This window comes from Sinohyriopsis cumingii, chromosome 18, assembly GCF_028554795.1.
Source record: "Sinohyriopsis cumingii isolate HCF-2022 chromosome 18, ASM2855479v2, whole genome shotgun sequence".
NCBI lineage: Eukaryota > Metazoa > Mollusca > Bivalvia > Unionida > Unionidae > Sinohyriopsis > Sinohyriopsis cumingii.
Genome location: NC_142978.1, coordinates 42,131,285 through 42,156,274, shown reverse-complemented (window position 1 = coordinate 42,156,274; position 24,990 = coordinate 42,131,285). Strand labels below are relative to the sequence as shown.

General features: G+C 33.9%; 1 protein-coding gene across 4 annotated transcripts in view; it reads right to left on the bottom strand.

Annotated features, from left to right (window-relative positions):
- LOC149776492 (polycomb complex protein BMI-1-A-like) overlaps positions 1 to 24,990 on the bottom strand; it is a 125,789-nt gene that overhangs the window by 81,674 nt on the left and 19,125 nt on the right. Inside the window, exon 1 of one of the 4 annotated variants that reach the window (XM_089940924.1) lies at positions 14,907 to 15,088. The exons of 1 other annotated variant lie outside the window; for it this stretch is intronic. Coding sequence is in view for 1 of the 3 variants with exons in the window: in XM_089940923.1 (XP_089797049.1) it covers positions 11,960 to 12,065 (106 nt within the window). In the remaining 2 variants the exon portion in view is untranslated. Of the gene's footprint in view, positions 1 to 11,959; positions 12,089 to 14,573; positions 14,789 to 14,906; positions 15,089 to 24,990 lie in introns of those variants that run through there. 2 more of the 4 variants (XM_089940925.1, XM_089940923.1) reach the window with 2 other exon arrangements.

Here is a 24,990-nt window from a genome sequence, read left to right as displayed (position 1 = left end):
GATACGATGAAAGTACGCTCTCATGTATATTCAATTTGCATCGCTTATATAATAAAACAAAATAGTTTTGATTATATGCCATGGGTAATACAGAATTGTATCTAATAGCCGACCGTGTCCAAGATCAGTGGCAGTTTTGTCAACAATATTGGAATGCTAATAAGATGATTACCTTAAGACATTTTAATTTCTTCACATAGCTAGATATTGTGTACGGCTTGTTTGTCACCTGCTTTATTGTAACAGACCTTCTCACAGTTCTAGAACAATAATCTTTTGAACCTGGCTTGAGATAAGGTTGTGGCATAATACACGTGTAACAAACTGATAAGACGCATGTGTATCAGAAAGTCGCCCCTATTGAAAAAAAAAAACCCTGATGTATGTAGATGCAACCAGTTTGTACAGTTACTAGAGCTAAGGCGAAGAAAACTCTTGAGAATGATGTTGAATAGGAAAGTATTCCTTTAGTTGACACGTGTATTTGTCAGGCATTTGATGAGGTCACCTTTGCTCATTATACTGATCAATCACATGGTATTGAGAACAGTGATCCTCTTTTTGCTACTCATTTTCTTTATTCGAATCCGGTGACGAGTGGTCCGTGAGCTAAGAAATTGTTGTTCCTAAGTTGCGTAGACTTTTTTTTAAATGAAGATACAGATATTAATGTTCTCGAAATGTTTCTAAGTTTAAATAGAAGTTGTCAAAATCTTGCGAAATCGCAAGAACTAATCTGCACTCTACTCAGTCAAAGGCGAACATAAGGTATAAGTACATAAAAAAAAAACAAAGGAAATGAGTTTTTCGGCGTGCTGCTGGAGATCAGGCTCTCATAACCTTACCTCAAAATCCTATTAACTCTAGGTACTATGGTCTTTACACAGTTGAAAAGAAAGTAAGAGATTTAAATTATATCATTAATACTCCTGGGAGGCGAAAACAAAAACATGTTTGACATAAATATGTTAAAGGAGTATGTTGCTAGAGAGCAATGTTAATCGTGTAGTCAATTTGGTTGTACATGATCAACACAGTGAGAAAAATCGTGTAGTCAATTTGGTTGTACATCAACACAGTGAGAAAAATCGTGTAGTCAATTTGGTTGTACATCAACACAGTGAGAAAAATCATGTAGTCAATTTGGTTGTACATGATCTACACAGTGAGAAAAGTCATGTAGTCAATTTGGTTGTACATAATCAACACAGTGAGAAAAATCATGTAGTCAATTTGGTTGTACATGATCTACACAGTGAGAAAAATCATGTAGTCAGTTTGGTTGTACATGATCAACACAGTGAGAAAAATCATGCAGTCAATTTGGTTGTATATGACCTACACAGTAAGAAAAATCATGCAGTCAATTTGGTTGTACATGATCAACACAGTGAGAATTTAAGTGATGAATGCAATCGGACTGTAGTGACCTTGCTGTAACCAATTCTAGGAATTCAGACATTATGAATAGTCTGGACCAGAAGCAATCAGCAGCAAGAAAAGAATGAACACTTGTTTCCAAAGATTCCAACACAAATACTACCTACCATGACGCTAAAATTATTGATTTCATAACTGTGAAACAGTATCCGTACAGGATGAATTCCCTCAAACGGGAACGTCTGAAACAAACAAATTAAGTATTTGCTGATGAATGATTTCACTGAACCGAGTAAACGTGACTGGACTTCAGCGTTTATTCTTGAACTGAACCCAGATAATACTTTACCATTGTGCACTGACTATAGAAAAGTGAATAATGTAACCAACACTGATTTTCACTGCCAAAAATCGATGACTGCATTAATAAAACTGGAAATGCAAAATATGTCACCAAATTTGATCAAATGACGGAAAGAGCAAAGTAAATTTCGTCATTTGTAACTCCAGATGGACTTTATCAATATAAAGTCATGCCGTGGGATGAAATGTTTACCTTGCACTTTTCAACCTTTAATGAAAATAATTTCATCTGGTCTATATAATTGTGACGCTTACTTACATCAGTGGTGTCATCATCTACAACGACATCTGGAAGATCACTTGGAGTCGATTCGGAATTGTGATGCAGCTTTGACAAATAATTGATCCAAACGTGACTTTTGCCGTGCTTGTGCTACGTTTCTAGGACATATTGTCGGACACGGACAAGTCGTATTTACAGATGCTAATATCCAGGGTATTTCTGAATTATATGTGCCTATCAGCAAAAAGAAACTGATGCGATTTTTTTGATACGGCTGGGTATTAATTGAAAGTCTGCTCCAATTATTCCATAATTCATGAACCCATGAACAACTTGTTGAGTAAGAAACCAAATGGTATTGGTCTGAAAAACGTCAGGAGGCGTTTGATAAGTTAAAAGCCATACTTAAGAGTGAACCAGTTCTTTCAACTCCAAATTTCAGTCAATCAGTTAAAATGTATGTAGATGCAAGTGATGCTGGGGTTTGTGGAGTATTGACTGAAGAAGACATACATACAAACCAACACACACACACACACACACACACACGATTTCCTTTCTAATAAAGAAATAACACTGGTGCCATAAGAATCTCCTTAGCGTCCATAACGAATGTAAACAACATGGGATAACTATTAGGACAATTAACTTAAGCTGAGTCAAAGACATTTGAATTCTTCACATAGCTAGATCTCGTGTATATGTTTTATGTCACATGCTTTATGATAACAGATCTTCTAACTGTTCTTAAACCCTCTCCAGTTTGTTACGTCTTAGTTCATATATATATATATATATATATATATATATATATATATATATATTTATATAGCAACATATTATTACTATTTGGAATCTTAAATTAAGCCAGCACAAAAAAATCTGACAATGCATCTGTAGAACCATTTATCCGTCTCATTCCAATTAATCATCAGATCATAGTTTCAAGACAATTTTACTAAATTTTGGCTTCCCATTATCAACCAATCATGGCCTCCCAAACCCGTATATCCTTTAATGTATATTTACCGTTTCTAAACTGGTTCGAATATTTCAGTATAATTGGATCATTTGCCATAAAACATCATATTTATAAACAAAACAGGGATAGTCAATGGTATGAAAAGGCGAATGAATTGGTGAATATAATATCCTTCGGGTGAAAAATGGATTTATATATCATATGTGAATGCGTGTGGTAATTTAAATCTTCGCGTCTGACTAATGGTATTAATCGAGAATGTCCAAATGTAAGAATACGTGTTATAACGTATACAATTGTTCAAGGATCGCTGTTTTTTTTTAGGATAGCACGAATATACGCTTCAAATCTGCTTTTAAACTTGATTCCTCAATATCAATTAGACAATGGGCTTCTTCCCTGAGAGTATATATGAATGCGTAAATAAACCCACAAATAACAACGCATATATTGGGTATTTCTAGGCCGTGATAACCTCAAAACAAGCAATCGCACCATTTAGTCTCCGCAAGAAAAATTTATAGATTTAAAGAACAAAACTGATCTATGGAACAAGGGAATCCCAAGCATCAAAATTAAAACCTCTCAACCTGCCCACCAGTACAGACATCAATTGGATTCCTCACCCAAAACGAAACTAATATTAGTGCAACAAATTCAAATAGAAAAACTGCGGGTGCTAATTTGTACAGAAAATCAAAAGGACTGAATGTTATTTTTGACATTTTCTATGTTTGAAAATACAATAATTGAAAATAACGATAAGGTAATAACGAATTAATAAATGATGATCAAAGCAGATGGTTGCTAAAATACCAGAAAGAAAAAAAATCTTGGAGAAAGGAAGTTCACAGGAGATCATTCATGAAAGAAAAATATCATCACATGTTTAAGCACAAGGCATTCGTTTTTCATTAATAATTGAATAGTGAAAGGATTCTGTCTGGTAATTAATTAGATACAATTATCATCATTATATACACGTAGTCAAAGCCTCTCTAAGATCACAAAATTTCAGATGGATATATTTAATAAACAGTTATATAAAAAGGGTAATAGCATAGTCTTTAATAATACACCTGCAACTTCAAAGACATGTTTGACACCAAAATGTGTTTGAAGCTTGGAATCAAAGACGATTCTAGTTCCTGAATGAGCACTGAAAGGTTGACAATATCATTTAATCTCATTATTTTACTGTTTTACATAGTTAGCATTATAAAATCAAATAAAGTACGAAAGATAATGCAAATACTCGAAACAAATGCCTGTTTCCAATTCCAAGAGATGGACGTGGTTTGTAACAACTTTGGTTGACTCGTTCAAACCCAAATTCACGCAAGGTATGCGCTTGCTTATAACACGAATGCAACTGCAAGCTACACAGACCCACACCTGCCGCCGCATAACGCACCAGAAAATCCGGATCTGTGTAGTTTGTTTGGAGTAATCAGTAGAATAAACACTGATCTGCAGGAGCGTTATGCTACACATAAAGTCTATATTGTTTTTCAATCGACGCGAGTATAAAATGTACCCAAATCATAAATCAGGAAGATTTCGATTCCATGCCTTATCAGCCAGATGCTTAAGGAAAAATGTGAACTTCAGTGTCAAATTTTCTAGCTGATATTTCTGTACATGTTCAAGTGAAAATGTGTATGTCATCATTTTTAAACTAAGTTTTCAACTTTCTGCCTGACACTGAAATGTACCAGTTTCTTTTTCCACACTATCAACGAGAGAAGAAATACAGGTTAATTAATACGACAATTATTTAATTAGGGTACTATTTTGTGCCTCTTCACTATTTTGATGCTTCTTTGATCTTGAAGGCAAGACCTTTCCTTTCAGGGGGTTTTCTCCACGTCTTAATTGTATGTATTGCTTGTGTAATCATTACGCCGTAACTTGCGATACAGGTACACATGTATTCGTGCAGGAAACTGAAGCCTTACAGTCTTGGAATTTCAGCTTTATGCAACAAGGAAGAAACGACGATTTCCTAATTTTGTGGAAAATGTTCAAATTTCCTTTCAATCAATAAATTTTCGAAATTTCAAATGAATGCAAACGCTTTGCAATAGAAAATTTTCTTTGTATCGGAAACAGAAGCATAAGATTTAATTCTGCTACAAGATACGTTCTAAATAAAATTTGTCCCATTTTAATTTAAAATAAATCAGCTGTCCTTTTCCCTAAAAAGAGCGATATTTACACGTAATCTTACTTATCATATTTGTTAATAAAAGCAACAAAATGTGCTGATATAACTGTATTGTATAAAACTTAAAAGTACCTATAAACAACAATTTTACGGCTGATTTCTTATCATGTTATGGTCACGTTTTTTTTAAACAGGCCGAAGACATGCAGGTGAGGTAGAAATTCAGGTGGTATTTCGATCTTTATCAATGAAACACTGAATCATTAAAACTTCTTGAAGGTCTGTAATCTTGTTAAAGACATACAAATTTGGTATCATACCAAAAACTATCGTCACGTGCTTAGTGTAATTACATCTCCAGACGATTCCTCCATGCATATTGGTGAGAACAGTGATGGTATTTTAAGTTTTCTTTTGAAAGTAAGTTTGAAACTGTTATGTCGAACTATCCAGATTGTAATCACATTATTATAACAATGGATTTTAACGCTAGAATTAAAAATCATGTAGATTTATTTATCCGGTGACGAATTGGTTCGTATAATTGGAAGCGATACAAAGGTGAGTTTTAATACACCTAAAAAACTGTAGTAACGATACAAATCATACTAAGGTTCTTGATTCCATTGATTTAGATACTGACTTGTAAGATTTTTGATGTTCCGGTCATAATTTAAGGATATAATCTGGTCGACATCCTAGTTTGGATAAAGTCTGACAGAATTTCTGTCCACATTATGAAACTAATTCTAACTCAAAACTTCATGTCCGAAAACGACGGAGAAATAATCCATTTATAAGTGTTGATTACAAACTGAAATTAAATGATAATCGAAATTCGGTGGCATCGTCTGTTACCGAGTAACTGCAAGCTTGCCAAAGCAAAAAGAAATCACTTCTGAAAACAAAACTGAACAACAGATAGAACCAAAATCCATACAAAATAGCTCATAATCATTACAATGTGTTTTTTTAAATAAAGATATTACACTCTGAAATCTGCTGGATGTGTCCCCTTTGCGATTTTTCTACGGTGTTCCATCTTCGCTAGCCAAAGTTCCAATAACCATATCTACACCTTGACGGATCGAACAGCTATACCGGTGCTTTGTCCTAGCGACATCTATTGGATTTTATGTGTTAACTCCCTTAGTATGTAATGCCAACTAACCAATGGTGCATTGTACATCGGCCGAAAATGGTGGTGGAAATGACCTAAAAAGTATACTTTGTAAGTTTTAACATCGAAAGTATGACTGTGTACAAGAGGGAAGCCATTACAAGAGTATCCGAGTGAAAGATATTTGTGTAAACACGGACAGGCACTTAAAAATCGCTTATTTATCAGTCCATTCAAGTTGTGTGCTCTCTATGTCTCGATCGCGTAGGAACAATGTTCAAATTTGAACAACGTAATTTTGACTGGATGCGGTGGCTTGCCGCCGCATCCAATGAAATTCACAAACCCGAAGCACAGAAATATCTGCTCGATATACTAAGGTGTAGAGAGGGATATCGGAACCTTAGCTAGCGAAGACGAAAGTACACGCACCCCAACAATGTCGAATGAATCAATATGTGGTAACGAAAACAGAAATCTCTTTATTTTCGTTGAAAACAGTAATTATTATTATAAAATGGACAATGTGACGCATTATAAATAAACGCTACATTTGTGAAAAGGTCGTCTTGAAATTACTGTAATTGCATACATTAATCGCATTGGCACCGAATGGAGAAAGCAATCGTTTTGTGGGGGAAAAAATATGAATTGTCACGAGTGGCTTCACTCGTGAAATATTTCCTTATATCTACTCAAAATAGTAAACATCCTCTACACACTGGTGGTTGTTTGTGTGTGCTCTGTTTTGTATGTGTTATTCGCATGTGACTTGAAATACTAAATAAATGTGTTGTATTTTATTGCAATTAAACGTGGATTTCCTAATATTCGTTGAAATGATAAATCAAATTTTGACCAAGACTGTCTGAAACGTACACAATCAATGAGACTGGGTAAAAATACGTATTTTTACTGGTTTTGTTTGTATTTTCTTTAACGTTGATGGCCAGACGGTAAAGGAATAACAGTTGAAACTAGTGTACATTATATTGCTTAACGTTTTGCATATACGTGTCTCTAATTGAACTTGTACATATATATATATATATATATATATATATATATATATATATATATATATATATATATATATATATATATATATATATATAAAATTTACGACTAAAAAACATAGCCAAATAATTTCAGATGGGATTTTTCTCACCACAACAGACGACTAGTCCAAGTAATAACTTTGCCAAGTTAGATGAAAGCAAATAAATAAGTAAATACTTTTCTGTGGATTTGAAACAGTCACGATATTTATGAGGTTATTAATGCTGATATAGACAAAGCTTGTTTATTATTTAACGTATACACAAATACTTTGATAAAATGTCTCTCTGAAATAAGCATTCTCCACTGAGAGCTAATTATGGACACATTGTAGAAAAGAAGTATCCACGATTAATATATCTTGCACACTGGCTATGGACACATCATAAAAAACAAATCTAAAATTATACTATCTTTTGAACACTGGCTCTGGACACGTTGTAGAAAACATGTATACAACAATATTATCGTTGAACACTGCCTATGGACACGTTATAGAAAACATTTATACAATAACACTATCGTTGAACACTGGCTATGGACACGTTGTAGAAAACATGTACGCAAGAATCGTGTTTTTCTACTAATGAAAATACTTCATTCCAGAATTTTACAGGATTCGTGAAGTCGTCAAGATTAAACATTACAAACTGCGTGATCGACATAGCGAAGCGAAAGCCTTTGTGTGCAATCGATTTTCAAGTTCATTACTTCAAGAATAATGTACAATATGAATATCAATTCTAACTGTTAAAAAATAATAACGAATCTAAAGAAATGACAGAACAAAAGAACTATATTTAATCAGTTTACAAATAATATCAAAGAACACAAGAAGGGCGCATGAATACATACATAGTTCCTTATTCGTGTATTGTACTAATGAAACCTAGCTTTTTGCGTCACGTGATGCATTTGTAGCCAATCTAAATGCTTGTTACGTTTGCTTGGTAACAATTTGTAACTAAATATCAATATTCTATTAGTACGGGCTGCGAAATGTGCGGTCAAAACATGCTTGCAAATTACCTTAAAATCTTATAATTCTTCTCCTGTACTCTCCAATATCCAGTTGGTAATATCAAAGTAAACATCTTCGCTCAGTAATTAGACCTTTGTCTCACTCTAGGCGAATGATATTAATAAGACAAATTGTTTGCGCGTGCAGCGCCACTCATCGAGCGTCTTCTGAAACGGAGCAAATTAATCATGTTCCCTTTCCTTCCATTAAATGGCAGATTATAAAATGAGCTAAGAGGTCAATAATAGCCTCAATTCAAATGTAAATGGTCAGATTTCGAAATAATTATTTCAAATTATACAGACTCCATGTGCTTGACTGACAATCCCAACCGAGATTAATTTTCCAAACACTGTGGGTCCAAGCCTCCATATGCAATCGTTCCCGAAAAGTATATTAATTTATCATAAGTCATCATAGGTCACAATAGAGCTAAAATTCCAAATTTATAAAACTTAACTACTATAGTTAAACTTATAATCCTGTCCATCTATTAATGCCAGAATTTGCTCAAATGATTCTACGGGAAGTACTTACTTATTTAATTGTTTGCAGAGATCATAAAAAGGTGTGAAATAATTGATGTATGGTTAAAAGCAATTTATATTACGAGATATATAGCTTTGACTTTTTTGAAAATGTTCGGTCTATATATTTTATCACTGAAAATGTTACAAAAAATATCCAATAAAAACAATCAATTTGCTAGTATACCGTAATACTGACAAAAGTTAGTTTGCGACCGTGACTTAGTAAAAATCAAAACAAACTGATAGTCTTGATTTAATACTTGCAATTACGCTACTTACACATTTTAAAATAATCATATGCTGACAACGTTACGATCTTTTCTGAAAGAAAGTAAACTTGTCTGACAAGTTCCCAAGGGATAGTAGATCGAAAATACGTTGACGGTTTTGCACGATTGTCAATAATTTATTTTTATTCGGTTACCAAGACAAGTTATATTTATTCAGTTAGCAGGACAAGTTGGTTTTATTCGGTTACAATGACAAGTTTTTATTCGGTTACCATTACAAGTTGTTTACTCATGTTATGACACTATGTGCAATGTTTATAACAAACTGTGTCCACTGTTTAAAGATTTGACACACCATCACAATTTCAAATAAACATCAAGTCAAATTGAATATTTGCATTTCATATCCTCACAAGATATGATCGGACCATATATTTGCAACTGACATTTATAATTTCCAGTCAAATATGAAAACTAAAGGAAGTGCGCAGAACCAAAATCTTGTTCGAGTTTACACACACACACACACACACACACACGCCATGAAATGTATTATTGAGTATACAATATATAAAAGTGGCAATATCACAACTAGTACTACTTTCGATTTCTACCTCATACATAAAATCCGCTCTTGTATAAGATATTTAATCCATTTTCTTCTTTCCTCTCTCTCTCTCCCTTTTTATAAACTTAAGTAAAATGTGTCTAAAGGTGTTGTGTTGTGAAGTAATGATAGAATGGCCTAATACATTTCACTACTGGCTTATTATTATTGAAAATAAATTTACACATGAATCTTGGCAAAATTATCACAAACTGGACTTGTCACGACAACTCAGACTTGCCTTTTGTTATTCCTTCATTGACCCCCTACTTTCAAAATACGATACAAGTTTTCGGACAAATTTCGCCATTACGTGACATGCCAAAGCTGGGTTATTGATTAATTTTATCTTTTGATCACATTCGTGTATTTTGAAAACAATGTACAAACATGGCATGAATGGGAGTTACTGTAAATCAAAATTAAGTGATCGTCGAATTTTGGGCGACGCGGCTCATGCTGAACAAGACCGTCAGCTTGCCAATGGAACATAAACCATGTTTGAATACAGGATCAACAAAATAAATAAGCAAACCCCTAAATCATAATAATTGCACTTTTATATTCTGAAGGTGTTACGTACCGTCTGTTATCGAATGATATTCAAAACCCAACACCTTAAAAATGTTCACCATATCCACGCGCGCTAAAGCTGTACTGCCAAAAAAGCATTTACTTTTTATCAACCCCACCTCATCCCAGTAATTATTTGGACATAAGAGACTACTGGAATTATTAAATGCAAAAAGAGAAATTTGCAAAAACTTACTGTTCTTGCTTTTTCTATAAAGAAAGACACATTGGAACTACTTTATATTTACGTGGTAATACATATTACTTGCCTAACGTTAATCTCAGTAGGACAGACTGGGGAAAAAATTAATGACAACTCTTCTACCATCAGAATATAACAAAAATAAAATGTTTTCAAGAGATAGCAAAAAACAGTTCATAAGTGACAATGAAAAATTGTATTGTTACAAGTTCCTGTGACAATGCAATGTTTCCATTACACTCATGAAATATTTTTTAATATTCTCTCTCTATCTCTCTCTCTCTCTCTCTCTCTCTCTCTCTCTCTCTCTCGCTCGCTCGCTCGCATATATATACAACACACAAATTTCATCTTCAACGTTTTTCAATATTTATTTTTAGATATAGATACATGCTGATTTCGTGGCAATTTCGCATTGCGGACAAGAAATGTTACCCAAGTATTTCCGAAACTGTATTTTGTTTGAAGACACAGGCAATTTAATTCAACAACCACATTACAAGGTTGATTTTTCACAGGGAGAATCTCATGTATTATTTACTTCTAACTTTCTTATTCGTATAAAAAATTCACTTTGTGGCATGAATTAATATTTATTAAAAATAGCCGATATTCTGAAAAGGTGGAAATTCATGCACAGTCATGCGACACATTTTAATGGCATTTATTTTAATGCAGTTTCAAGTTACAAACTGCAGCCTCTAAAAAAAATATGGTTTCATACATATATTTAGTTTATAAATAGGTTACACATACAAATTTATTTGATTTTTACAGACATATTTTACACGTTCTCACTTAGACACAAAATAAAAGTGGCATGTTTAGCATCATTCAAAAATAAACAAACAAACATGCACACCTACGGTTTCAGCTCGATTGTACGCTCTTACAACACAAGGCGCAATGTCATTTAATAACACGCGGTAAAATCGATCAATTTATGTGCTAATACGATAGGAAAAGTATCCTTTTCTTTTACACCACTGTACAGAAATGACGGTAAATAAACTAACAATGTGGGGATTATACTTGCGTAGAGATGGTTAATGTTACAACAAAAGGTTCATGTTTTGGAGTATATTCTGAATTGTTAAATCGTAGAAAACTATGTATATGGGCTTTTTTAAAACTGCGATTCGATATCTGGACCTTTATGTACTGTTAGCAATATCCGGTACTAAATAGTTCCCACTTTAAAAAAAATCTATGGTTACTAATTTAAACGGCAATATAAATTTTATGAAGGATACTAAAATAGAAGAGAAATACATTCATGATACTGCCAAGGAAAATGAAATACATAGAAATAAAATAGTTAGGTTTTGTTTTCTGTTGCTTTCTTGTTGCTTAAGATGGGAACGGAATAGGCTATTCAAGGAACGCAATGCAAATGGCACACAAATGTCGAAACGGTCTAAACCAAAATCCTGACAGATGGTGCTACTATAACCCTCTGACACAGTAGTAACATGTAAGGTGCACAATCTATAATTACTTACGTGTCGACTCCAACTGCATACTGCACAGTCTCAGAGCTACTGTTGCATAATGCGCAGGCACATCAGGGTCTGTGCAGTTTGTTAAGAAAATCCGTAGAACAAACATAATAAATCATTATGTGACGCCAGATCAGATTCTGTTATCTGCAGTCAGACTAGGCTTATAACCGAGTATATACGGTATCTAGTATTGCTCTCCGATATACGGATATATCGATACAGCTATATCGATACCCATAAACTGTGAATATTTTGATATGCTATTCACTGAAATGCGTCATTTTTTTAAAAATAAAATTCTTTAACACTTTGCACAAAGTATTCATTTCTTTAGAAGTCAGTGGCAAAGCATAACTTTTGGACTAGTGCTGTCGAAAATATATCTAAGAGAAACTATCCGGATATTTATTCTTAACATGTTTGGAGCAAAAAAGAGCTATACTTTTCAATCATTCCTCAGAAACAATAAAAGTTGGGTTCCCATATCTTCCTGTGCATTACGCAACTAAATGAAGTTAATGGTTTTTTTTTTTAAATCTTAAACACGCATAAGCACGTGTACAGTATCTCGACATCTCCTCCACGGATGCTGTGCCAAAGAAATTCTGCAAGTAAATAAAACCATGTTGGTTCAGAAAATGCACAACGCGGTCTTGAACTAAAACAAACCAAACAGAAAAAAAAAACTCTACGTAGATTTTAATTAAAGAAATCCTCAACGAAAACTTTTATTTTAAAAAATCCTCTACATGGTCTCCAAGTACAAACATCCTTCACGTAGTCTTCATTTAAAAAAAAATCCTTCAGGTTGTCTTCATTTAAAAAAAAATCCTTCAGGTTGTCTTCATTTTAAAAAAAATCCTTCACGTTGTCTTCATTTAAAAAATCATCCACGTAGTCTTCAATTCTGATTTTATTTAGAGTAAAGGCTCCTAAGAATATCTGTATTTTCTGAATCTTTGGGTTCCGTGTCAATATTATTTTAATGGCATTTGTAACTCAGTTATCATTTCTAACATATGGGAGCTGAGTGCCGTTCGCATGAACACGCAGCGGCAGCTCACAGGGACTGACCTGGGCAGAAATCGAACCTGCTACCCTCGGACTAAGTCAGATTCTGTACCAAATGAGCAATCTCGACTCCTAGAATCAATTTAAACATATACTGTATTATTTTAAGACTGACAATAAGGTTTGCCCGTTATTGGCGGACTTCCCTTTACAGACTGGAGAAATATTATACAAGAGAGGGCGTGAAATTGAGAGAGAGAGACAGAGACAGAGAGAGAGAGCGAAAATGCAGAAAATTCTGCAACTAACTAATCTCATGTGACCGGAGGAGGGGGGGGGGGACAACAGATGGTATATATGAACTGTGTTATAAACGACGGAAAATAGTACACAAAACACTGCAACGTACGAATGTTTCAATATTTTACGTAATATTTGACGTTTCGTTACATTCGATTTTGATACGACTAGGAGTTGAATGTAAATATGCCACATAGCTAAAACATACTGGATGTTTCGAGGTGCTGTTACGTTATAAAATACTTATAGGTAGGCAAGTACTTCATTACACCTTGCTGTAAGCAGTTGCTGATGTTGTTTGCCTTATGGACAAATCAATACATGTGTTAATACCAGCACAAAAATGGACTACGTGATATACCGTGTATCTGAGAACAAACTATTATTAATCACTCAAAAACGTATTGTCCTGCAACAGAAAAATTAAGTCATGCATCTTAACACGGAAGCATTCTGAGTAATCTCCATGTAATTAAGATGTTTACTTTGCTTGTCGTACTCGTAACACGCTCCTCTGAAAAACGGCGCATGTTTACAAAAGTAGAGGTGGAAATATGGCAGGACAAGCGCCCAATCTGCGTCATACTTCCAGAAATCAATCCACTTTCATACGTAAGCAAGCCACTCGATGCCTTTATGCAAACATGCAATAAGAGTGGAAATCGGCACACAAACTAGCACATTATTAATTCTGCCAAAGCTTAAAAACGGAGTTAATTTGGTTTCCCAATCAAATAATTTTGTAGTTAAGAACAAATTTAATGACCGATTGCAACTATCGGCCATGATTTGAATCTTGTACATGTTTTGAATATTTAATTTATCCTATAGACGAGCATGAGAATTTGTCAAATAATACAAAAATAGCAAAGGGAACAAAATTATTCAAAACATTTCCTTTTTTATCACTGCAGACGGAATCATACTGTGAAAACAATGTCTAATTATACATTTTTTAAATACTAAATCAGTCAATACTTTCTATGAACATCCGTGTATTATAAAAGTAAAGCCAAACATTAAACACAATCTAGTTAACAATAATTTTTGTAAATGCGAAACTGACGACAATTAGGATTTGCAAAACAAAATATCTGCGGTGTGAAACAACTTATATCTGAAATGATGTAGAAAACGAAATATTTCACGTAACTTATAGATATTAAATAATACAGTGGTAATTAAAGTCTACACATTGCATAGGTAACCATAAAATCAATTCCCGTGGGAACTACGAAGAATCTGGAACATACATACACACATTCCATTTATCCCGTCAAAACAGTTCTTGACCTAATCTGACCTTATACTGACTCCAGTTTTAGGAACGCCATAATTCATCCGTGTCTTATCCCTGTATCAGTCGACCGCAGAGTAACCGCAACTGCGTAATAATAAAATCGTCTACTCCACCTCCCACTTAATTATTCGTTCAATCTACAGTGTAGATCTAAGTCCTCCGCAAGGCCGCACTGTAGCGCTACATTGTAACGAGGAAGACTATCTCCGCCATATTGTGTTTACCTCCTTTCCAACTGCAAACCAGCATCTTCGTAAAATCAGCCTTCAAAATTTGACTATTATATGCTCATTCGTGAGATTTATTAAGAAAATAGAAACTAAAATCAAAGCCTACCTTTTTACTGTATTCCCCGGTCTGTCTGTGGTTTACATAGTCCGTTACAGTCGAGCGAAAGAGAGTGTTATTTTAGTCCGTATTGACCCAGTCGATAACATACCGAGAAGTCACGTGACTGCTTAGCAATTTATGTCACGATTTGTATTCCATGCTGCGTTGTATGCCAGTTGAACTGCTATGGGCGTCAAGTGTTTTATGGGCGAGTTTTAATTGCGTCGAGGCTCCACAAGGAGCTTTAATATTACTGTAAAGACTCTAATATAAGGTAATCGCACCTGTAAATGTTCCACACGTTGCGAAATTTTCACAAAGCTTGTAGTTTTGCAGTAGAGTAACTATTTGCGGGTTATTGTTGTCAATCTGATCTTTTGGGAATTCATTTACACTTTACATAATATTCAACGTGTTTTCAGTCAATGCATGCAACAATATAAAGATGTTGACGTGTAGACAGTTATATGACTTGCTTGCTCATGAAGCAAAGTGTTTTGGAGATGAATTTCCTTTGCACTCCTGTTCTAAAAAAAAAACAGTCATTAATTTTCCGTTCAATTTAGGAAATTTTAGATTAAGATTTTCTGTTTTGAAGTGAACATTTCGTGGTTTCCTTACCTTTTTTTTTTGTGCTAACCCGGCAAATATTTGTTTGGCGAACATGTTGATGTAGCTTTTTACTGAAAGACCATTATTAGCAATGTGATCTACAGGTCGTTTGTAATCTTTTTTTTTATTTTAAGAACGGTCTATATACTTTTAATATACTATTTGAATATTTTAAGCACATTTTCCTTAGTATTTTATCGAAAGAATAGCTTTTGCCACATTTACGGATAATTTTATATCCGTAAGTCGTTTCAAATTGGTTGCTCAAAAGGATCCATTTCGAAGTGATCTTGAGTCGTTTCCAAAATCATACCTTGTCCCATTTTCAAAAAAAAATAAACCCGTTTCAAAATGTCTTCCCCAAATGAAGAATATCGTTCCTATTCCTTGATAGGAACAAATTGTTCAGTCTGAAACTAAATGTGCTTTTGCATTCATATTTTCCACTGTCTCTATATTTGATGAAAATGATTTATATTTTGTCTTAAATATCCCTAGCTTAATAAGATAAAATCTCAATCTGAGGACAAATTTTTAGAAACTGATTGAAACTGGGGTCTGGTCCTGTAAAGGTACTGCGCCGTTAGGTGACCTCTACCAGGTAATGAAATGTCTTAATAGCAGTCTGTGACATCGTCTTGTCCTGAAATGTTCCCGACCCGTTTCGTAACCGATGAGTTTTCGTCTTATTACATCAAGTCCTAAAACGACACCGTGTTGTTTTCGCGACTTTTATACTTTCCCCGAGAGGGAGCTGTCCGTTTCTTTATCTTTTTCTTCTTCTTCTTCTTCTTTTGTGTGGACAGAGCAATGTTACTTTACCATACCCGGTTCTGATGTAGAACGTTGTTTCGTAACACGCACCACATAGTAAAGTTAATTTAACAATAGTGCAAAACTTCCTTAAGCATTGTTATAAGAAAATAAATAAGTATATCATAGAAGGTAATATTATTTTGGTGGTTTCTGAATTACATAATAATCTTCAGCAAATATGTGATATTATATTTGGCTTGAAACATGTAAACGTCTTCAATACTTCTCCATCAGCTCTAACGTTTTACCTTGCATATTTACTGGGGGGGGGGGGAACAATTATTCGCAAATAGCAAATTTTGATACATCTTTGTGCAAATTCATATTCTAGAAATGGCTTCAGTTTTAAAAGTGTTAACAACAGCAAAGGGAATTTTGTTATGAAACTTCAATATTCCCCTTTTGGCATCGAATAAAGTAAGAAAATATAAGTGATCAGCGATGAATCGGCACCGTGCTGTTCAGAAACGGGTTTGGTCTCAAAACGGCACAGTTCCGTACAAGACTGAGGCAAACCGCTCGGTGACGAAACGACAAAGTTGCTATTTCAGAAGTCACGTGGAATCTCATAATAACCCGGTGTTGTTGCAGGAGCAGGTAAAGGTCGCGTCGCAAACCGGTCCAGTGTCGTTTCATGATCATTTATGGTTGTATAATAGCGCAAGCGTTTCGCAACCTTATATTTCCTGAAACGGCAACGGACCGTTTCGATTCGACGCTTTGTCGAAACTGAATGTAAGAATATAAACTTCCCTTTCCATGAATGAATATATTAAAAATGTAATTACTGTTAAATTCAAACGTTTTACTGATTAATAAATTGCACAAACAGTGCATCAGCGTTTAGCAAGAAAACTATATTAGTACAAACTACGTAAACAAAACATGGAAGAAATGCGTGAGTTACGATATTAAAAGGGAATTTAACATTATTTACATTATAGATATGTTAATGAAACTTTAAACTAACGTTCAAATACGAAAGTATAGATTCCAACCTTGTTCATTTCACCAGAACAGTATATAATATACCAATGATCTGTATGAACAATATTATTGATTTGCAATTCTCTTTTTCAAGAACCTGTTCATTTTGTTCGTTGTGTTTCTTTCCTTGTATTGTCTTTGATTTAATGGCATATATTGCGGAATGCCAAAATATAACCAGTGATGCACATGAGGTCGGAGTAGTCTTATTCTGAACAATAGAGTGCTGCATCTACGAAGGTTGACTTCTATATGGGGTCCATAATTGGAATAATAAATTAGTCCTAATAAACACGTCGGCAATATAACGATAACGTATGCATAACGTTAGCATACGGGTCACAATTTGTATTCTGTTTCCGTCAGGTGAAAATAATCGGTTTATTCAGATGTTATCCCCAGTCCACGTTCTGAACTCTTTTATACTTGTAATTTATGATTTGTTTCAAACACGGCTTAGAAAAATTGAGAAAATGTCGTTCTCATACTATGATGTGAAACATATCTCGATGAAGAAAAAACAAATGACTTTATACACTCAAAGTTAAAGGGGATACAAAAGCAAGTGACGCGATCACTTTATTTCTTGACTGAATAGCGACTTATGATAGATTAATACCTGAGATGAAGTCAATGATAACATTATTGATTTTAATATCAAACGATTATATTTGCTTCAGAATCAAACATGATGGTGTACAGCAATTTTTTTCACTGTATGACAAAACTTTACCATTAGTTTTGCAATGTACATCACATTTTTATTTAATGTTTTCTCTCCGATTCGTTTGTATATTCTTTTCTTGAAAACTCTGAATGTCAGGACCCCGTGTGTTGTCAAAGTGTGTGGTCAAAGGACCCCGTGTGTGGTCAAAGGACTCCGTGTGTGGTCAAAGTATGTGATCAGTCAAATAACCGTAAAGTTTCAGATTTTTTTAAAACGTTATCATCAACGATTTTTTTAAAAAGTATTTGCTTTTGGCGAATGTACGTAATTATTACCAACATAAACATTCGTTTTTTCCAAGTTTTTCTGTTTGACATGGGAACATTTGTCGTTTCCTTTTCGAAAATTTACAAGCGAGTAAACTACCTTCTGTGGAAGTGTGTGTGTAATTTGTATTTTTAATGTAGCTTTAACAATTGTTCAGTAATATCGCGACGATGTCTGCAGTGTGGCAGTTTATGATGATGTCTAGCACTTTGGCATCATTATCACATTATCCTGACACCAGGCCGACCGATCCTAACACTAACCTCTTAATGCTGATTGCCTAGCGAGGCAACTGTTAGTACCATTTTTGTACGTCTTTGGTATGACTCGGCTAGGGTTCGAACCCACAACCTCCCGCTTCCGAGGCGGACGCTCTAACCGCTAGGCCACCAGAGCGGTCTCTATGGAAGTGGGTGAAGGAGATCATTAATGTGTCCGCAATCATTTTATAATATGCGTTGGATATTCTAGTTGATACCAACCCCCCAATTACCTCATTCTTTTCCGTCGTCATTTATTAGGTCAGCATCAACAAGATAAGCAGAGCAGGAGAACAATACATTTTTTCTATATTTAGTTGCTTTCCACGTGATCTTTCATACGTATTCGGATAACAGTCCAATTTTTCATAAATTTAACGTTAGTTCTTTATCTTTGTTTTCTCCTTTTGCTTTAAATTATGGAAAATTTAATTTCATGAAAGTTCGCTCTCCGTTCATTCCAGTAGTTGTTTCACTTGTGACTCGAAATTTGTCATTATTCATTCCGCCCACATTGCATAGACAGCATGAACTAGATAAGCGCAGCAGGAAAACAATAAAATTCATTATGAAAGTGCTGATTTGTTTGGGTTTTTTTAAAAGACATAACTACCAATTTTTGGTATAGCAATATTCATTCTTCAAATTTTCTGTGCTTTATTTGAAACACAATGTGAAACACTAGGTTGTTTTGCATGGAATAAGATCCGAATGTTTTCACTTACAGAAACAAAATTCTGACCCTTATGGTAATGTTACGGATATATATATATGTGTGTGTGTGTGTGTGTGTGTGTGTGTGTGTGTATTGCCGTGGAAAATTGTCTGAGGCAAGGTTTCTTGTAACTGCTATAACTTATATTGCTAAAATTCTTGGACGAAATAGGGAATTGTGTTCAATACTTTAAAAAACATTTTTTCAAAAAATATGAATATGAATTTCACACGTACGGATATACACTTTACGTCGATAACTTTGCTGAGTGCCGAATTTTGAAAAGGTAATAAATGTAGCTAATTATTGATCATTTATAGTTCTTGTCTTTCATGGAGGCAGACAAATGGCAGAGATAATACGAGGCGGACAAATGGATGTAGATGCTAAAATATTTCTGGTGATATGCAGTTATTGGGTCGGCCTACTTTATTACCAAGTAATCAAGATTATTAACGTAAGCAGTCTGGGCTCATTTTATCGCATTTTCCTTACTGTACTGGAATGGTTTCGAATCCTTATCCGGTTCAAACATTTCAGATTCGACTTCTTAGCACTTCCATCTAAGTATATTATAAGTTTAAAGTCCTTGCTTTTACCTAGTTGATTACACGTTTAAAGTCCCTAATTTTACCTAGTTGATTACACGTTTAAAGTCTCTACTTTTACCTGGTTGATTACCCGTTTAGAGTCCTTTCTTTTAACTAGTATCAGCATTGCTGCATGTATTTTTACTACTTTTAACAAACAACTAAATATTTATTTAAGTGGTATACACATGATGTAATACGATGGAAGAGATCAACAGCTTCCTGATTCACTGGACTGGCAACAAATACATATTCAGTCCAACTGCAAACTGCAAAAAAAACAAACAAAAAAACAAAAAACAGATATGCCGTAGCATACTGCTCGGCAGATCGATCTGGGTCTGTGCTGCTTGTTAGGAATAATCGGAAGAACAAAGAACACATACCCTGATGTGCAGGCTGAGTATGCTATGTCCGATCGGGATCTTTATTGTTTGCAGTTTGATTCATCTTATAAGCTAGTATATACGGTATGTAATTTCGTCGTCACCAACTCGACAAAGCTAGATAGGTAATTAGTTTTGTATAAAGATTGTCGTATCCAATTTCAAATTGTATAGACCGAAATCTGCTGTTACGTAATGCATCGACATATATGGGTCTATGTAATTTTACTAGGACAAATCAATAAAATAAACAACATATACCCTAATTAGCCGTAGCATGATGCACTAGCAGATCTCATTGACTCACCTGTAACAAAATCATGATCATAAACTTAATTGCACACGACACTAGAAAATAGACAGTAAATGTAACGCTTTGAAAAGAAAAAGTCTTTTCTTACACTTTCAATTATACTTCCAGTCGCAGTGTTTAGCGAATATAAATTTAAATATAAAAAGTCACTCTTTTGGTTAAACATTAAAAAGGAAAATGTTTTCAGTGTCGACTTACACGGAAATCTGAATTTCGCGAAGAGCTAAATAACAATGGAAACCATCCAACTTGTATTTAAATAGAATATTATGGGCGAGACACATCTGACGGCAAATTTAAACAAATTTTCAACTGTCGTCCTTTTATTCGCCTGCATGTATTTACAAAAAGAAACAGGGAAAAGCACAACATAGGAAAAACACTATCAATGTCTTTTCTAATAATACTTAATATACACCTTTATGGGTCACGTCGGCAATGAGTTATCTTGCAGAAAATATAATGAGGAGGAATGTATCACTGTAAAATATTACCTCCTTAAGAGCGTTGTGTGTAACAGACAAAAGTCTAATGTTAATTGAATTGTTTTAAACAGTTTTTTTTTTTAACCCTTACCTCTTCTGAGTTTAAGGCTATTGTTAAAACGGTGCGTTCTAAATAATAATTAAAAAAAAATGTGACGCCATGTCGTTTATCGAATTGGAAAAAGACGTTACCATCCCAGAAGTAATTTATACTTGGAATATTTTAAAGGTGACGCTTATTTTGTGTAGATGGCACTATGCAAATGTTGCTCAACGTCCTATAGGTCACTATTCACGAGGCGCTGTACACCTTCTCAGCTACGACACAGAGTAAGCAACTTTTGCACACACACACACACACACACACACACACTCAAAAGCCAATATTAACTTTTTAAATTCTTATATATATATATATATATATATATATATATATATATATATATATATATATATATATATATATATATATATATATATATATATATATATATATATATATATATATATATATATATATATATATATATATATATATGTATGTATGTATGTGTGTGTGTGTGTGTGTGTGTGTGTGTGTGTGTTTAATTACACGTTGTTATATATCTCCGTCCATCGGAAGTCTTTGACCAAGACTCTGCGGTGAGAAGTGTTCAAGTAAATCCTTCAAGGGCTTAAATTCAAAAGAGTGTACATTTTTTACAATAAATCACATGGTAACATATTTATCACGATTTATAGATTTTGGGTTTGGGGTTAAAGGTCGAAATCCATGGGCTGGGTATGTATATTCAATGTCACACATGTAGTCGAATATTCCCATCATAAATAGAGCAATTAATGCACAACAAAGGCAAATCAAATACAACTAACTTAACAATTACGAACAAAATTTCTTAACTTTTAATATACTGAATTTATTTAATTTCGAAAGAGTGTTTTTTTTTAATTTATCCATCTATCTGTTTTTCTGTCCGTAGTTTCTTGATGATCATTTGTTTTCGTGCTTTAGGTTGATTATTAACCTGATTTAAATCAGAGGTCTCCACCGCTCTGCTTGGAGATATGACAGACACTGATAAAAGTCCAGGTCTTGGTGACCTTGCGACTTATTTTTAGTAGCCTATCAGATAAAGCGTTGCAGATTCGTGTTAGGGAGGGTTATCGTTAGTAAGATATGTTCCTAATGTTTGTATCATCAGATGATCCATATTAGTTGTGTCAAATGGTTTTCTATCACTCTTCTTATCGATATTGGACTGGTTTCAAGTCCGTGAGAACTTCCTTTTACATGGGTCCCAGCTTTTACCCTCCTTGGCTGTGTAAACGTTTACCTAGCTATGAAGTAGTTGAAGTGGCATAACAGAGGTAGAATACGATAGAAGTAGTTGAAGTGGCATAACGTAGGTAGAATACGATGGAAGATATCAAAGGTTTGTTGATTAGACGGATTGGCAACAAAGAATATTGTAGGTTATTTTGTCAATAACGGATTGGCAACAAAGAATGTTGTAGGTTATTTTGTCATTAACGGATTGGCAATAAAGAATATTGTACGTTATTTTGTCAATAACGGATTGGCAACAAAGAATATTGTTCCTTAGTTTGCCAATAACAGCCCGGCAAGTGCGAAGAGTAAAGAACTTGTACGGAAACTGTTCTGGAAAGGAGCAAAAGAGATAACAAATTGTATATTGACATAATAGGAGGAGAAACATAAAACGTTTCGTGTGAAAATCCTGCTATCATTATATATTAATTTCAATAGGGTTTCAATAGGGTTTCTAAAAAATCTTGAGCACAAACATATAATGGACTCGATATTAGAATAAAACACCCACACACACCCACCCACACACCCCCACAAAAAAAAAAAAAACATGAAAAGAGAAACTTTTCGCAAATGAATCCTTTTCGCAATTATTTTTATGACAATTTAAATTATATTTCTTGTTGCTGTGTTCAGGGAAGAGATGGCAGTAAATACAAATTTAATTATAAAATTCATTATTTTGGTTAAGCTTTGAGTTTCATTTCAACCTTGGGTTAAACGGTAATCTTTGAACTAAACAACAATGGAAGCCATTCAACCTTTCTTTCAACATTATTTTAAAGGTAAAAGTCGTCTGTCACAAATTTAACCACCTTACGTGTATTTAATCTTTTCTCTTATAAATGGCGCAGCTTTTCTTTCAAAGAAAACAAAATTAGTAAAAGAAATAAAGAAAACCGCAAGATATCCTCCCTAATTAAACAGAGTACCATTCTTTATGTCTACAATGATTTCTCTTGAAGTCAATAATATGATTATTAAGTATTTTTCTCTGTAAAATACACCCCTTCAATAACACTTTCAGTGAAAATCGCAATAGCAGTGTTAATTTAATTTCTCTTTGTACACCTGCCCCCAGACCTTGTTTGAATTTAAGGACATTACTGAAATGGTGCGTTTTCAATAATTGTTTTATTGTAGATGGCGCTTTTGAAATATAAATGTTGGTCAAAACTTCACAGTTCATACTTTATGTAGTATTATTGTATACCTTCCCAGTCCTGTATTATACTGATTAGTCCGTTCTTTTTGTTATAAATAAAGACGTAAGTGTAAATTTGTAGATATTGGAATATAATTTTATTTGGATTTAAGTCATAAATCTCTTTATGTAAATCTCCGTTTTGTCGAGAAAACTTTTCCAGCGATTCTTGATTAGAACTATAAGAGTCCAGAACGAATAGTTCTTACCTCGAATTATAATAGTAAGCCACCCGCTTTTTAAGCTTCGACATCACTTCTATATGTGTAATTTCAGGTGGAGTTGGTGTAGTGTGGAGTTGGTGTTGTGTAGTGGAACCAAAAAAAAATAGAGTTATCGCCTGTACGATACGCTAATAAATGTATTTCTTAATTCCTTTTCATTCTCTACAAGTATCTACATTATTTTTGTTTGATCCCTGTTATCAGATTAATTATACTATGCCTGTGAAAATATTTTATTTCCTTATATAAATTTGTTAAAGATTAGATTGGATTTGTATTTTGAGTGTATTAACTGAATATAACATATATATTAGAGTTGTGTGCTTGGATTATTAACAATAGCGTAAATTAAAATTGCGCGCATGTTAGCAAGGTATCATAAAATAATTTTTCTGATTTAATGCCTAATTTAATACAATCTCTTACACCCTAAACTGGTTATTTGACAACGATGTATGACAGTGGTTCCCAGAGTGGGCGGTTGGATTACGGAGGTGGCGCTAATGCTGAATAATGCTTCTTACAGGGGAATGCAAGGGGCACTGATGATAAATAACCAAGGGGGCGGAGGCCCGACAAAATCTGGGAACCACTGATGTAAGACATTCAGTTAAATATCCACTTTAAACAGAGTAAATAAAGTACAAGTCATAAATAATTCAAACATATACATAGCTAAATTTACAATACAGACCAAAAATTCTTAGTTTTTAGCAATGCTGAATTTACTTAATTTTTAAAAATATAGTTGTTGTTATTTGTCTTGATATTATTTTAAAGTATGTATGAACTCGTGTGTAAACAAACACTGATTGCTTTAAATTCTTTGTGTTTGCATAATTAGCATACTGAAACTGTATCAGACAGTTACTATCACAATTTTAATTAAAACCCATGTATCTTAGTGCATCACTAAACTATGATTAAATGTGTTTAATTAACAGAGGTACCACAAATTAATCACAATGTATCGGTAGTCTATGATTTTCCTGTTTCAAATTAACAACGGTTTATAAATTTACTTTAATGCATCGTTAGTCAATAATTTCCTGTTTGAAATTAACAGAAGTATCACAAATTTACCACACTGTATCGGCAGCGTAAGATTTCCACATTTTTTTTTTAACTGACAACGGTATTACAGAGTTATCACACTCAATCGATAGTCTAAGAT